The following is a 17,613-nucleotide window of genomic DNA, read 5'->3' as shown; positions in this document are numbered from 1 at the left end:
TTTCTACTGTGAACTTTTTTGTAAGTTATTGCTAGCAGGTTTTTCATTTCTTTAATTTCTCTTCATTTCATCAGTGCAACAACAACAAAGATAGAAAGATAAATATATTGCTGAATTGCACAGGCAAAGGTTCTATAGTAATTACATTTGGCACAAACTGCAAATTAGTCTAAAAAACAGAATCATCGTTATCCATTATCATGCATTTTTTTATATTTTGTTGATTTAAAAAATGACTTTATGTGTTTTCCTTTGCAAGAATTTTTTTACTTATATATTTCTTTATGCCTGATGAGCTGCCAATAAGGTACACTATATACCATCATGCTATCCCGGACCCGTAGTTTTCCAATAAAGGGCACCTCTATTGACTCATAATATGGCATTTAGTAGATTCACTCACAATGAGTACACACCCAGTCTCTGCATGATTAAGATGCACATCGCAGTCGTTAGTGCCTTCTGGTCTACATCGACGACTTCCCGGCCATTGCTTTTAATTAAAAGCTCCTGGGTTTAACCAAGTTTGCTCCACTGAGAGGGGGCCAAGAGGCGGCAACGAGCTTTGCTGACCGTGCGCTGGCGGTGGATGCAAGAGGAAAAATACTTTAGTTATGGATTTTTTGAATTCTGGAAGGGCATTCGATAAGGGTATGTACTACTTAATATATGACTTTTTGGCCTTTTCAAAGAAAAAAGATGCACATGGCCAACACCCCGTTCCAAACAGACTTATTTATGTTCACTAGGACAATGGTAGTGCGTCGCAACGTGATATAAATATTCTAGTTCATTAGGTTGTGCTTTACTTACCCATATTAATGTTATTTTTAAAATAAATGTTTATCAAATCCTACCCGTGATTGACCTTATATTTTGATATGAAGTTTGGCAAGTAAAATAAAGTAGAATTTGTTCAAAAGGTAAGTAAATTAAGGTGATTGATACGGACATGAAATCACGATGCATGTTTTCAGATGATAGTGCTACGTCAGAAGAATCTGTTAAGCAGACTAGACAGCCACAATGACTACATAGAGATAGAGATGGAATAATACGTGAGTTATGTGGGCTTGGGATTAGTATCGCGCCAAAATATTCAATGTCTCTTACAAAACATATATATGAAGTTACACGACAACACAAAGCTATTTGGCGTGGCAAAAGATATACTGCAGCAGCATGTCCTGATTGTTTGGAATCAAGAATCCACGGAAGGTTCGGATCCAGCACGAAGGAACAATATCCTCTTGACTTATTTAAAAGGAAACAACCTTGCCAAGTAATGCATGTACGCTTTGGTAAGACAAAGGAGATCAAGAAAGATTATGCACCTGCCAAAGTGGAGCCAAAGTTCAGAACGCCACCTCGACAGATACGCACTGGAGATATACCACCAAATATTTGATTTAGTTTGCTAGTGACGAGTCAGTTTAGATTCCCTATTATTAGGTGGTCTGGTTTAACTTTTTGTTAATCCCAAGTTGTACTCACGTGAACTATCAACATGAGAAACAAGTTGTACTAGTATAGGTGTTGTGGGCCTTAGGCCAAGCGCGTGCGTGAGTCTGGCTATATAACAGCCAAGGGATTTGTACGTGATAGATCAGTTTTGATTTTTATTTGGAGTATGAGATATATAGAAAAATGTCCGAGTTACGGGCGGCCATATCTTGTGTATTATCTGTGATTTTCCCATCGTGGAAATTTACTAGCGACGGAGGGCTGATCATCGCATCGACGCCTACGTGCTGATCCGAGGGGGTCATTATTTTCGTTTGTGTATTTTCGTACACAGGTGAAAATTATCTTGAGGTTGCGAGGAGGAACCAGGGGACGAACTGTTGATCAAGCATCACCGTGAAAGATCGGGCTATCTACACGCGCGAATTAGCATCTCGCTAGTCCGTGCCTCATCAAGTGGTATTCAGAGCAAAGGTTAGTCACGGAGACTCAGTTTGTAATATCGTCTGCAGAGTCAAGCATCAACATGTTGAGCATGAACATATTGATGGAGGAGGAAGGCATTGGCGAGGTCACTCTTTTTCACACTCGTTGCGTCGTGAACGAACGACATGTCAATCTGACAATCGATGAGAGTACTGCAGTCAATATGGTGAGCATCGAGGTGGTGGAAAAATTGGGGCTGAAGATGGTGCCTCTGGAAAGACCATACACGCTGAAGTGGTTTAAAGGTGAAAGCAAAATTACGCATCAGATTTTGCTAATTTTTTATCTAGGAAAATATTGTTGTGCGGAATTTTTTCATGTTTGTCCTGTGTCCATGGTGTCGTGCCATCTGCTACTTGGGAACCCATGGTGCAAGCGTGTTGGGGCTGTTCGGGATGTCAAGAAAAATAGTTATTCTTTATCACGGAAGGGCAAACAAATTTGTTTTATTCCCATGCCAATGGATGTGTTCGCTGCTGATTGGAAAGATCGTTTGCGAAAAAGAGAAGAAGAGGTAGAAGAAATAAAAGAAGAAGTTGATGCACCGATGAAGGGTCTAAATCTCTTAGTGAAGAAGGTGCAGGAGGATGGTGATCCTAAAGGGCAGTGATGGAGTGTTTTTAAAACACAGTGTAAGATCAACAATCGTGCTTGCAAGTTGATAATTGATGGTGGTAGCTTTACAAATGCCATTAGCAAAGATCTTGTGAAAGAATTGGGTTTGTCTATGTGGAAGCACCCTCAACTGCACCACGTGTTGTGGCTATACAACTCTGGTAAATTAAAGATTATGCACAAGGTACGTGTAACTTTTGCGGTTGGAGATTATATTGACAAGGTAGACTGTGATGTCATGCCGATGGATGCTTGTCAGTTGTTATTGGGAAGACCGTGGCAGTTCGATCATGATGCAGTGCATGCCGGAAGATCTAACACCTACACATTCATGCATCTTGGTAGGAAGCATGTGCTAAATCCCATGGCGGATAGTGCAACCACTAGAAAACAACAAGCTCCGGAGAAGAAGGTCGTGTTAAAAATAGACTTGAAACCGAGACGGTTTCGCTTCAAGGAAGGGAGGATGATACGGACATGAAATCACGACGCATGTTTTCAGATGATAGTGCTACGTCAGGTGAATCTGTTAATCAGACTAGACGGCCACAACGACTACACAGAGATAGAGATGGAATAACACGTGAGTTATGTGGGCCTGGGATTAGTATCGCGCCAAAATATTCAATGTCTCTTACAAAACATATATATGAAGTTACACGACAACACAAAGTTATTTGGCGTCGCAAAAGATGTACTGGTGCAGCATGTCCTGATTGTTTGGATCAAGAATCCACGGAAGGTTCGGATCCAGCACGAAGGAACAATATCCTCTTGATTTATTTATATAAAAGGAAACAACCTTGCCAAGTAATGCATGTACGCTTTGGTAAGACAAAGGAGATCAAGAAAGATTATGCACCTGCCAAAGTGGAGCCAAAGTTCAGAACGCCACCTCGACAGATACGCACTGGAGATATACCACCAAATATTTGATTTAGTTTGCTAGTGACGAGTCAGTTTAGATTCCCTATTATTAGGTGGTCTGGTTTAACTTTTTGTTAATCCCAAGTTGTACTCACGTGAACTATCAACGTGAGAAACAAGTTGTACTAGTATAGGTGTTGTGGGCCTTAGGCCAAGCGCGTGCGTGAGTCTGGCTATATAACAGCCAAGGGATTTGTACGTGATAGATCAGATTTGAGTTTTATTTGGAGTATAAGATATATAGAAAAACGTCCGAGTTACGGGCGGCCATATCTTGTGTATTATCTGTGATTTTTTCATCGTGAAAATTTACTAGCGACGGAGGGTTGATCATCACATCGACGCCTACGTGCTGATCCGAGGGGGTCATTATTTTCGTTTGTGTATTTTCATACACAAGTAATTATCTTGAGGTTGCGAGGAGGAACCAGGGGACGAACTGTTGATCAAGCATCGCCGTGAAAGATCGGGCCATCTACACGCGCGAATTAGCATCTCGCTAGTCCGTGCCTCATCAGTGGTGGTGGAAAGAAAAGTGAAACATTTAGCTTTACATTCTTTTGAATTAGTAGATATAGAGATTACTTGGTTAAACATGGATTTGTCATTGTATTGGTGATGTTGCTTTATTTGAAAAGCTGGATGAAATCCTAGTTTCTGAAAATTATCGATCCCTTAAAATCAACAAGAAGTAATTCAAATTAAAACTGCATAGTTAATTCAAACATAAATATCATTCAGAGGATAAAGTTCAAATAGAAAACTAATGGTTTCCTACATGAATCCAAATATGCTTCACAAGATCATCGAGTAGTTGCACATGCGCTTATTAGTGTTGAAGTTATTGATGCATCTATGAAAGTTGACAACATGCTCTGGATCTTCTTTTAAGAGGCGAACATGTACCTTGGGCCTATAAAATATGAGAGGTAGGGCGAGCATTGTCAGCCTCATCCTTTACATTATGTTATGCATGATCATACAACAAGCCATCATCTTCCACAGTATCTCAAAATCCCATATATTTGCAGCTTCATGAACAATACCCAAACGAAGTAGGAGCATTCGAAATGCCCATCGCAAAGTCTCTTTACAAATGGAGATCGCTGAAGTATGTTGATATCATCGTGAGACCCTGGCATGCCAAAGCCGCAAGTCATGAGGCGTGGCTTCTAGTCCGCATGCCACTAGTACAATTTTCCCAAAGTATACATACATTATTTTTGCGGGATCAAATACCACAAACTTTAGCTATGTGACGCTCACTCTAGAAGGTGGAGGTCAGAATGATCGACAGTACTATAGGAGAAAGGGTAATTGGATTCTGATTCTTTGCCCTTCAATCACGGATCACATGGCTATGCATGGATGACAATTAGCGAACAATATGCATGTGTAATAACTAGTCAACCAATGGTTTGAGCGTCGATTGGTAACTCGTCAACATCTCCCGCATACTCATGGAAGCACAGTACTGAGGCTAGCATGAGCCGTTGCCTGCAGCTAGTGCGTATGTGGAACAGAATGCATCCGGACACTCGTGCATCATGTGCTGTGGATGAGAATAGATCCGGACAGTGAACGTACGGGTCGACAGACACCCACAGAAACGCGGACATCGAACGTACGGGCCGACGGACACCCACAGAAACCCGGCCAGCCTCAGTGCAAAATTCCAACGCAAGACCGAACTGGCGTCACGGTACCAAATTTTGGCATGGCCAAGAGATGGCAGCTAGGAGCCGTCGCCTCGGTTGGATCCCATGAATAACACATTTTAGTGATGATACTTCCAGGATTTTTCTTCTGTCGGGTTCTGCTAGCCCGTGTTCTTAATTTCTCTACTTCATAGTCTTGGTTCAAAGTTGTGACATTTATTTTGGATCCAAGGAAATAACATTTAGAGCATCTACAACCATATACAACAAATTTGATCCCTCAAACTCCATAGACAGTGATCGGTCAGACATGAAATTGACGTTTCCACAACTAGATACCTCAATTAGCTAGTAATCCTCAAATCCATACAATTACATGCACATGAAACCTAAACATAAGCGGAGCTTGTCCGGCTCTGCCGTGCCCTAGTTTGGCGGCTGGCAGCGCCACTCGGACTATTGATGCAGTGGTCGGCAATGTAGAGTAGGACATGGGACTCGCACCGGCTCATGGGACTCGAGGCGTTGTCGTCTCCCATGTCCTACTCTTCGTCATCAGAGGCCGTCAGCTGCTGCACGTCGCTGGTCAAAGTGAGGTCAATGAAGGATTTGTCATGGTCGGAGGCCACCACGTGCATGGCGAGTATGAATCTGCCTCGCCGACGTCCGTCGCGAGGGCTGCCTCCACCTCCCGTGCCTTCTGCCTCACACTGCCGGCACGCCGAGCCATATTAGCCTCCGACGTGGACGGGCCATGGAAGGCCTCGTCATCGGCACACCTACGTCTCTACGGTGTTCAAACGCCAGACGAAGCGGACCGCCTCAGGCGAGGGATTAGTGACGCGCCTCGCGCCGGATCCAAGCGCCATTTGGGAGGACGTTATGGATTCCCTCCGGATCGAGTATGACCGTTGTGAGGCGTTCTCCTCGCCGGCGCGGTGGAGTGGACCGACATGTCCTTCTCCAGCCCTACTTGGATGAGGTCACAGTTCACAGATCGGGTGACGAAGGACTCGGATCCGCTACCCGCCATGCCAAAGAAGGCCAGAGATCGCCGAAAGTGAGCTTGGGGCGGAGGGGAGTGGCTAGCATTTGGTTTGACAAACGAATGGGGATAAATATATGTGGGGTCGGGATGGGCCAGTGTGGGTCGGATCCGACGTGGCAGACGCGCCTAAGCGCGCCCAGACCTCCCCATCCCCGTCCTAGAATTCGACAGGATATGAGGGGTGTCGGTCCGCCCGGGTGTTTAGGGCCGGTATCAGGAGCCCTACCGAGTCACTTTTTCTTGACTAGTGAATGACCAGACTGTCTGTCCGGACGTTTAAGATGGATACAAGGCACTTAATTGTAGATGCTCTTACTTCCGAGGTTGAAACTTTGCAATAATAGATCGTTGTGTGCATCAATCGATAGAGGCCGGAGAATCGTAAATCTTTATATGCCTATGACACTCTGAAATGAGAAGGATTTCCATAAAACATTTAAGGTTCCTTCTCACCGGCAAAGTCTGAATGAACGAAAGACTCCATGTGAGCTAGCATTCCCTGAATATGTCAATTGGAAGAGCTCATGGAGATGATCAAGTGAAGAACGTCTCCAAGTGAGTGGCCAGCATTCACTTAATTTGCTCTCTATCAATTTGTCCAACCAAAAGAATGTGGACCCTCCAGAATGCATTGAACTTGCATGAGGCGACATGAATAGTATATGTGGCCACGTGGGGCAATGAAAGGAGTCACTAACTGATTAAATAATTATTATGTACGTCAAGGATGCTGGCTCCCCGGCTGTCCTATAAATACCTGCAGAACTAACCAGCTAAGATGCACCAAGAGCAAGAGTGTCTTCAAACACAACTGTTAAAACATCTGTCCATTACGGATCAGTTCCACAAATTGCCTTCTATCCTACTTCATATAGCACCCTGACGAGCTCATGCAATATGGCTCTTGGTACTCTGGTTATCATGGCCACCATGCTGGTGTATTTTCTCTTGAAAAATAAAAGAGTGCTATTGTCCCAGCAACAATGGGGACGACGAGGCAGGCTGCCCCCAGGGCCTGCGGCGCTGCCCATCATCGGTAACATGCATCAGGTGATTCTGAGCAAGCCGGCGGTGTTCCGATGGATCCACGCCCTGCTCAAGGAGATGAACACAGACATCATGTGCCTCCATCTCGGAGCTACTCATGTCATTGTTGTAGCATGTCCACAGATAGCCTCTGAGGTACTAAGAAAAAATGATGAAGTTTTTGCCTCCCGTCCCACCACCTTCGCCTCGGGCATATTCAGCTTCGGGTACAAGGGCTCCATCTTCTCACCGCACGGAGACCAGTGGAAGAAGATGAGGCGCGTCCTCACTGTTGAGATCCTCGCCTCGTCCATGGAGCGAAAGCTCCACCACCTCCGGAAAGAGGAGTACGACCACCTTGTGAGGTACATTAATAAAACTCATTGCAGCGACATGGCATGTCCATGCAACATTGTCAACGTCCGTCATGTAACCCAACACTTCGTTGGCAACATGATAAGAAGGCTTGTGTTTGGTAAAAGATACTTCAGTGACCTACCAGCTTCATCCACTAGTGGGCCTGGACATGATGAGGTGGCACATGTTGCCGCTCTCTTCATGGCCCTCAACCATCTGTACAACTTTTGTGTGTCCGACTACTTCCCAGCGCTCATAGGCCTCGACCTGGATGGCCATGAAAAGGTTTCTAAGGATGCCATGCAAACAATCAACCGGTTGCATGATCCTATAATAGAGGAGCGGATCCGTGAAAGGTCATCCACTCTTGAGAAAGGGGGTGAAAAGAAAGAGGCCCGAGACTTTCTAGATGTCCTAGTTCATCTTAAAGATGAGGATGGACAACCAATGCTTTCCCTAGAAGACATTAGAGCACAAACAGCGGTTAGTATCTCATCTTAATAAAAAGTTCATTCATTGTTCTTCGATCCATTTTATCCGTGTATTGACCTTTTCTGTTGCGTTATATTGATTACTTTATTTATTCTCAAATCTATGGATGTAGGAAATGATGTTCGCAGCAGTCGATAACCCATCTAATGCGGTTGAGTGGGCACTCGCTGAGATGATGAACATGCCAGAGATCATGCAAAAAGCAACCGAGGAACTCGATGCTGTCATCGGTAAAGATAGACTGGTGCAGGAGTCTGACATTCCTCAGCTAAACTATCTCAAATCATGCATCCGGGAGGCCTTCCGCTTACACCCATACCATGCTCTTAATGTACCCCATGTCGCCATGGCGGACACAACTATTGCTGGCTACACCATCCCCAAGGATAGCCACATACTTTTAAGCCGGCTTGGACTTGGCCGCAATCCCAAGATCTGGACTGAACCACTGGAGTTTCAGCCTGAGAGGCATTTGAACACTGCGAATGTACTTCTCACTGATCCAGGCCTACGTTTCATTTCATTTAGCAGTGGGAGGAGGGGTTGTCCTGGGATTTCACTTGGTACCTCTATGACAATGATGTTGTTCGCAAGGATGTTGCAGGCATTCACTTGGACAAAGCTTCCCGGCGTTAAGAGTATCAGTCTCAAAGAACGCAATGCGGGCCTTGCACTAGCTGAACCCCTTGTTCTGCAAGCTACACCACGATTGGCTGCACATCTCTATATATGATCCAATTAAATAGATTTAATACGTGTTTTCTCATTTATGTATCAATAAAATGTATCTGGAACTAGTGTATGTTACATGTTTTTGGCGCTACGTTGGGTTCACTTGCATGTGTGCAGAAACAAAGAAGCAATCGATGGTTGCATCACTAATGTAATGTGTGTAGTTATCATTATGTAAAACAAAACCTCTGTATTTTCCATTATGGTGTACCATGCAAATAATCCTTGGAATTGCACAAAAGTTTTATGTTTATGTTGTATACATGCCTGGCTATACAATTGTGTGCCCAGCTTTGACCCCATCTTACCATTCTGTCATTCAAACATTAATATGTTCTGTATTGCCAACTTGTTGTTCTATGAACTAAGTTTTTTTATTCTATTACCTAGGGTTTGTTTTGTTGTGAGAAATCTTTTCTTCTGAAATAAAATTATACACAATGATTAACGAGCCGGGCAGGTTCACCATCACCGAAAAGGCGAAAAAAAGGAAAATGCTCATCCTAATCAGGCTCAAGGCCCGGTTCATTTCCCTTTGAAACAACCAAAATTCTGATGAACTAGACTGCGGCAGATTCTGCTTAATAATCAAGTGAAACAGGTTGTCCAAAGAGATGGCTTGGTACTTGAAAACGATGCGAGAATTCTTATTTTGGAAGTAATTTTGTAGTTTTCATATGTTTAATGAATTGTATTTTGCAGGACAGTGTATTGTCAGGCTAGTGGTTATTGTTGATAATGCTACGAGTAAGTTCTTGTTGTTTGGTTTGTACTGTCAGCTTTTCGTTTATTGCTGCAGGTTCTTCATTTCAATAATTTCGCTTCATTTCATCAATGCAACAACAAAGACAGAAAGAAAAATTTATTGCTGAATTACACGGGCAAAGCTGCTATAGTAATTACAGTCTTCGGCATAAACTGCAAATTAGTCTAAAAAACAGAATCGTCGTTATCCACAGGTGTTTATGGAATAGACTATCTACCTGTGGCAAAGATCATATCATACATCGTACAAGTTGCATCCGTGGAATGAATTCTATATCTAGTATTGCAAAAGGAAAAAAAAGATCAGTTTTAAGTAGACTATCATAGGTGGGGATAGAGTTTCCAAGATTATATTGTACCAATCTGCTCATTTTTCTTTTAGGTAGCATGATATTCATTGCTTTACTAACTAGGGAATTAAAAACGTGATTGTTCCTAAAGTATTTTCAGTTTTTTCTTAATTTTCTTAGATTAATTGTGCATTTTGTTGAACTTTATTTTTCTTTTAATCATTAATTTCATATTATAAAAATGTGATAAGTTTTAATTTTGCTGGAAATTATAATCTAATATATTTTTTATCGTTTTCTAAACACTTATAGCCTTTCAGTTTATGTCTGTCTCTTTCTGTTTAAATTTTTGTCCGGTAGACAATCAGGCCTGCAAATCTGTTGGAATGCAATTTTTATCAGTTGTTGATTTATTTTATGTGTTTTCAAGAATTTGGTTATCTATATATTTCTTTATGCCCGGTGATCTGCCATGTGTTCTGCTGACGATCTAGTCGATGGTGAATTATGAATCCCTAATCCAATTGTGGAGCCATATTAACACCAAATACAAATAGTACATATGTCTCCGGGGAAAGGGCAGTTCTGAGACTGGGACTTGCAGCTACCTTATTTAAGAAATAACGCCAACTGGGTTTTGAGCTAGCCAAGCTCGAGTTTTATTTGTTTTACAACTTCTCTTTATTACTTTCATCAACTTTAAAAATATGCAGATACGATGTTTATAAATCATATGCATATATGTATCTCAAAAGGTACTTCTGAAACATGTAATTTTGTTGATAGGAGTTTGCTGGCTGATATAGTTGATGGTGGATTTTTTTTAATTCCTGTTTATAGCCTGCAGATGTGGAGAATGGATAGTCATGCACTTTTGCTAGATTTAATTTCCATAATACTCTTACGGGTTCCGTTAAGAAAAGTCCTCCTGTTCGATACTAACATCTCCTATGTTATATTACATACCATCATGCTATCCTGGAGTAGTTTTGCATAAAGGGCGCCTTTATTGACTCATAATATTGCATCTAGGAGATACGTACAATAAGTACACATCAGGTCTCTGCATGGTTAAGATGTACATCACGAAGATCGACGTCTTCTGGTTTATATCGATGACCTCCTGTTCATTGCTTTTACATGTTCCCTCGTTTAAACAAGTTTGATCCGCTGCGGCAACGAGCTTTGTTCAAAACGTGTGGCTGGTGGATACATGACGAAGAAGACTTTGGTGCCCTGAAGGGTTGGATGTAGTTTTTAATTTTACGAGTGATCTTGTAAGGGTTTGTGCTACTTAATATAGGTGGCCTTTTCGGAAAAGAAAAAGATGCACACGGTCTGCTTTACCAAGAAAGCTGGACCAAACTCTAGTTTCCGAAAAATACCTATCCCTATTAACACCAAACAGAATACAAATTGTACATGTCTCCAGGTGACAGAGCAATTCCGAGACTGGGAGTCACAACCAACCTTAGCTTGTCTTGTAACTGTGACATGTGATTATCACAATCACTGACACTAGCCGGTCCTCCCTGAGACGGTGTGTACGAGAAGAGAAGAGAGGAGTCAAGGCAACCACAGCCCGCATGATCGCACGGGTGAAACGCGCGGGGTTGAATTGTCATCGGGAGCACGTACCTACGTACTGTATGTCGGAGGTCGTCACATCTGCAGCAGTAGCAGCAGCAAGTTAATCATGTACTCCCTCCGTCCGAAAATACTTGTCATCAAAATGGATAAAAAGGGATGTATCTAGAACTAATATACATCTAGATACATCCCCTTTTATTCATTTTGATAACGAGTATTTTCGGACGGACGGAGTACCGTGTTAATAAGTGGCTCTGCGTTCGTGGATGAGAACGTCCACAAGATTATTCTCACAACTAACAAAGTGTCCCGCTCGTTGCGCTGGCTAGAATTTTGAAAGTTTAATAATGAGATCTTATTATTTGATATGTGTAAAGAAACACCGGAGCCATGGTATTCTATTTACATATAAAAGTATATATGTCGTCCATTTATCATTTAGCTTGTAGTTATGCATGACGTTGTCGTTGTATATTTTCTGATCGGTCGTGTTGTGCGTATTATATTTAGATATTTTTTACATCATTTTTACCAATGTTGCATTGTAATATAATTTCTTCAAGCGTTAATTGAATAGATCTCATTGCATCCATGTAGGCATAAGAATATTCGTAAATATTGTGTAAGATTTACATATTAATTACTATTTTTCTGTTTTTTACTGTAACTTTTTCTAATCTTGTATAAAAAAATAGAATGCATTTATATACTATATGTAGTGTCTTGTTATATATTTGTTTCCATGATCATTTGATTTAGGTAAGTTAAGGCTCGTGCACTAAGCGGGACAAATAATGGCTTATATTATGTCATAAGCGAAGTTTGCTACTATAACAGTGCCCACAATTTATAGGGAAAAAACATCCTCCAAGATAGTGTGGACACTACTTCCGGACAAAAGCATTGTCCGCACTATTATGTACATTACAACTTTGAAAGTTAATTTTAGCATTCCTAGTTCCAAGATAGTTAGAACCCATTTTAAAAATTATTATAGTATATTATTTGGGCGTGCCATGCTTAAGTTTGTCAGATTCTCCAGGATTTTTTTTATATTGAAATGAGTGTGATGAAAGGACTGACGTTTATAGATATATTTAACTTGAATTGCAGATTGTTTTTTTAAAGAAATGTAATCACGTTTGGCTAGTCAAACTTACATAACAAAGATGTAAACCATGTGTGCATGCATGGCGGCAAAATGCTCGTCAAATATGGATTACTTTCACTATGCTTGAATAGTCAATAGGAAGTAATTAACACACATCTTATCTGCATATATCCTACCTGACGGTTAGCATGGTACTTTGATTGGTCTTGTTTTCATATGTATTTTGTTATCGCTCTGACCCAGATCAAAGCGGTCATGCAACACTCCTGACTTGGTCCTGGTCCGTTGCCTGTAGGCTGAGAACCTCTTCAGGTAATTGGACTCACCGTGGTTGATGAACAGGGCGAGGTTGTTGGCCATGTTGCCAATGAGATGTACACTTGGGGCGACATCATGTTGGCAACTTGGCAACCATGGCCTGACATAAAAAGTGCACGGATAGAGTTTGAAGCATATGCGTTTAGAGATATATACGTGGATAGTTTTTTTAAGTTGATGTTCTCATAGTTTAGGTATAGCATGTGATGCATGCATATATCAATGGACATGTGTGCAGGTTTTCTTCTTCCAAAAAATCCATTAATGCATGTATATTGCAAGGTATGTACGCTAGCTTTTTTTTAAATGGACCGCTCATGTATGCGTATTGCATCCATGCACACGTAGATAGATTGTTTTTGTTAGATTAATCTCTCATGCATGCATATTGGTTGGCATGAGCCCATATCCCACCCACATTAATTTTTTCTGCCCATGTCCCATGTACGTTAGCTTGTTTTTTTGATTGATTTCTCATGCGTGCATATTGTTTGGTATGTGCCCATGTCCCACGTACGTTAATTTTTTCTGCCCACGTCCCATGCACGTTATGGTTTAATTTTTTAGATTAATCGCACATAGATCTAGTCTGTTGGTTAAACAATGGGTCCACCAAATTACGTTTTCTCTTTTTTTTTAGATAAGCCGCTTTTAGATCTAGTCTGTTAGTTATATCTTTTAAGTGATGGGTCCACAAAATTAACGGCTAGATTTTTCTGATTTTTGTGGTAATTTCTTGCTTATTTGTCTTTTTTCTGGGTATCCCGTCAATTACTTTTAATGGTTTAATTTTTTAGATTAATCGCACATAGATCTAGTCTGTTGGTTAAACAATGGGTCCACCAAATTACGTTTTCTCTTTTTTTTTATATAAGCCGCTTTTAGATCTAGTCTGTTAGTTATATCTTTTAAGTGACGGGTCCACCAAATTAACGGCTAGATGTTTCTGATTTTTGTGGTAATTTCTTGCTTATTTGTCTTTTTTCTGGGTATCCCGTCAATTACTTTTAATATATAAATAGATGCGATTCGGTGTCCGTCGTACGTAACTTGTCCATCATTGGTTGTGTAGGCAATAGTCCTGTAGATTGGACCGGAGAGAAGAGAAGGCTTCAGGACCTTAACGTGCGATCTAGAACACGACAGTGAAGAGACAGACGACGGCGATGACAGTACGAGTCTGTGCACATTCGAACGGTCGACAAATGGAATTTCTCTTGGCTGTTCCAGATGCATGCACTTGCCAATTTCAAATCGTTAAGAAGTTTTTTTTTTCTATGACACGTGTTAGCTCGCATGTGCATTTTTAATGTAAAGGCGATGACACACAAGGGCGACATCACAAAAGGCAAGATGGTGATACATGCAGCAAACCATCCAGCCAAAGCAGGGCCGAGTACGATGCATGGACACGCACTGAAGGCGAGATGGATGAGACCACCACCGGGCTGGGCGAAACTGAACGTAGATGGATCCTGCATGCATGGAGAGAGCACAGGTGGAGCTGGAATGGTACTCAGGGATGAGCTGGTCTCCTTTACAGGCGGAGCTAGCTGCATGCCTAGAAGGAATACCCCTAGCACTTGCACACACTAACAACGACTTGATCATGGAAATGGATTGCAAGGAAGGGGTAGAGCAGCTTAATTGCTTGGGCACTAGTCGCTCGTCCGTTGCTGGACTGGTGGCGGAGATAAACAGCCTGGTGCATGGAGTCCGAAGGCACAGATTTGTGCATGTAGGGAGATCATGCAATGCTGCCGCACATTGCATGGCGCAGCTGGGGCGTGGTTTGCAGCGCACAGCTATTTGGTTTGGTTCAGGGCCAGATGATTTATGCAAGATTTGTGAAAACGAGTGTAGCCACATTCATTAATTAATATATACTCGTTTCACCCGCAAAAAAAACGGCGATGAGTTGTTGCTCTCTCATGATTTCTAATTAAACTCCCCTCCCGGGCGCTCCGACGGCGGAAGGGTGGGGAGGGGGAACCTCGGATCTGGCTGTCCAGTGTGAAAATAGGGTGTGGGCTTGCGTCTAAGGCGGTGCCGTTGTTGGTGCAGCAGTCTCGACGCGTATGAAAATAATGTCCACCCAATCCTTGCTCCACCTCAACGACGGCACCGGGCTTCAGCGCTGAAGGACCAGTGGATTCTGGGCCTCGTGTTGCTGTGAAGGCGGCGGCCACAGCAGTACCGTTGGCTGTTTTGTCCTCGAGTTTCGTCCACGTCCTGACAGCGGCTTATGCAGCATCACCGGGAAGCTTCGAGAGTTTGTGCAAGCTTTGTGGTTGGCTTTTTTGTTTTCGTCCTATGGAGCAGTGACGGTGTGCCATCTTCTGGTGCTTCTACGTTGGCTTGGTCAGCCTCGAGGCTCTCAACTCTTGGACTTCGAATCGGGCGACTATGACTTCATCTCCGAAATGTTTGACAGTGTGCGTTAGACTAGAACGCTCGCCCGAATCTAGCAGTGGGGAGGCTATTGGAGCGGCTGCGGTGGCGCACCATCGGCCCATCCAGGAGATTGGAGGAGTGATGCACCCTAGGGACTTAGTTGTAATATCTATCTTTTTTTACGGGTGAGACCTCACTGCTTGATCTGTGGCTAATAGATCCGAGGGTCTTTTCGATTTTTCTTCAAAAATAAATCATACTATGTAACCTTATCTTTTATAAACATAACGTTTTCTAATAGTTTCTAGCATATATTAATTTCCCAAATTTTATGATCTTTTATGTTTGTCTCTTTTGTTTGCACCGAATTGGCTGTACGGCGTGCAATTCTTGTCAGGGTACCAAGAGGTAGCCGGGGAATTGATAGTCAGGTTGGAAAATCACTTGCTTGGCTGATCACACCACTTTGATGAAGATCAAGGACGATGATCAACTGTGCAAATAATTTCATGATGTTTTTTTATGTGTGAGAAACCATGCAACTAAGTCAAGTGTACCTGGCACTACAAAGAATACCAGAGGTAATACAAATTACAACAGACCCATGGACCACCAAGCACTTGCATGGTTTCTCACGAATAAAAAAACATCATGAAATTATTTGCACTGAGACAGGGACCTAGAGGCGGCAATGAGCTTTGCTTACGGAGCGCTAGCAGTGGATGCAAGAGGAGAAAGACTTTGGTACCCTCAAATATTTGAATGGTTTTTTCAAATTCTGAAAGGGTGTTTCTATAAGCGTATGTGCTACTTAACTTTTTGGCCTTTTCGCAAAGAAATAAGATGCACACAGCCAACACCCGGTTCCAACGGACCTATTTATTTTCACTAGGACAATGCCCATGCGTTGCAACAGAATATAAATATTCTAGTTTGTGAGGTTGTGATTTAACTGCCCATATGAAGGTAATTGTGTAAATAAATGTTTACTAAGTCGCGACCGTGATTTACCTAGGCCTTATATTTTGATGAGAAATTTGAAAAGTAAATTAAAATGGAATTGGTTCAGAAAATAAGTAAATTAAGATGATTGATTATCATATGAGGATGGTTGAACGAAAGGGTAGTGAGAAGGAAAGTAAAACATGATACCTTACATTCTTTTTAACTAGTGTATATAGCGATAGAGATTACATGTTTTTTTTCTGGAAAACTTCCGATTTATTCATCTTCAATCACGGCAGTACGATGAACACCAGAAATAACTAAGCTTTTTACACAGAGATTACTTGGTTAAACTTGGATTCGTGGTTGTATCGGTGATGTTTCTTTATCTGGAAAGCTGGATGAAATCCTAGTTTCTGAAAATTAACAATCCCTTTTAAAACCAATAAAAAATACTTCATCAAATTTATACTACAACCACGACCTTTATTTTGGATCGGAGGGAGTAATACATGTCTCCATGGGAGAGGGCAATTCTGAGACTGGGACTCACAACCAACCTTAATTAGCTTGTCTTCTAGCTGTGGCCTGTGATTATCACAGTCACGAACACTGGCCTGTCCTCCATGTCTATGTACGCATCATCATGTGGTGCAGACAAACAGTGTGTGCGTACGAGAAGAGAAGAGAAGAGAAGAGAAGAGTCAAGGCAACGAAACCTGCACGATCCCACGCGCGTTGTCATCGGGACCATGTACGTACGTCCAAAAAACGAGCAAGTTAATCATGTAGCATGTCATGTGGCTCTGCGTTCGTCGATGAGAACGCCCACAAAATTGGTCTCACGGAGATTCGCTGTCCGTCGTATGTAACCTGTCTATCATCAGTTGTGTGGGCAAATAGTGCTGCAACCTGTCTATCATCAGTTGTGTGGTCAAATAGTGCTGCAGACAGCGTGTGGGTTCGGAGAAGGGCCTCAGGACCTTAACTTAGTACGATCTGGACTGCTGCTCTGGCTCCAGAGCACGACAGTGAAGAGACAGACGACGGCGACGACAGTACGAGAATGCAGTGCGCATTTGAACGGTCGCCAAATGGAATTTCTCTTGGCTGTCCGGGATGCATCTGCCCTTGCCAATTTCAAATCTTAAAGAAGAAGTATTTTTTTTCAGGCCACCTATTAGCTCGCCTGCGCACTTTCTAATGTGGAGCCCGGGAGTGTTGGTCTCTCTTCTTTGTCTACATAAACTTCAAAAATAAATCATACTACGCAGCCTTATCTTTTAGCTAGGATCATAATGTTTTCTAATAGTTTCTAGCTTATATCTATTTTTCAAAATTGATGATCTTCTTTTATGTATGTCTCTTTTTCTTTTCTGCATCAGAAGGGCCATA

General features: G+C 42.1%; 1 protein-coding gene across 1 annotated transcript; it reads left to right on the top strand.

Annotated features, from left to right (window-relative positions):
* The first annotated feature begins 7,095 nt into the window (after nucleotides 1-7,095).
* Nucleotides 7,096-8,806, top strand: LOC147982912 (tyrosine N-monooxygenase-like). The gene is made up of 2 exons (XM_087539395.1): nucleotides 7,096-8,064; nucleotides 8,186-8,806. Exons 1-2 carry the CDS (start codon nucleotides 7,096-7,098, stop codon nucleotides 8,804-8,806), a joined length of 1,590 nt encoding a protein of 529 aa, XP_087395521.1.
* Nucleotides 8,807-17,613: the final 8,807 nt, after the last annotated feature.

The sequence above is a fragment of the Triticum urartu genome, chromosome 2A, assembly GCF_056163025.1.
Source record: "Triticum urartu cultivar PI428250 chromosome 2A, HENAU_Tu73, whole genome shotgun sequence".
Lineage (NCBI taxonomy): Eukaryota > Viridiplantae > Streptophyta > Magnoliopsida > Poales > Poaceae > Triticum > Triticum urartu.
This window is presented reverse-complemented; position numbering and strand designations above follow the sequence as displayed.

Coding starts and splice junctions, on each gene's coding strand:
- LOC147982912 (XM_087539395.1), top strand. CDS start 7,096: ATGGCTCTTGGTACTCTGGTTATCATGGCCACCATGCTGGTGTATTTT. Junction 8,065..8,185: donor ACATTAGAGCACAAACAGCG/GTTAGTATCTCA, acceptor CTATGGATGTAG/GAAATGATGTTCGCAGCAGT.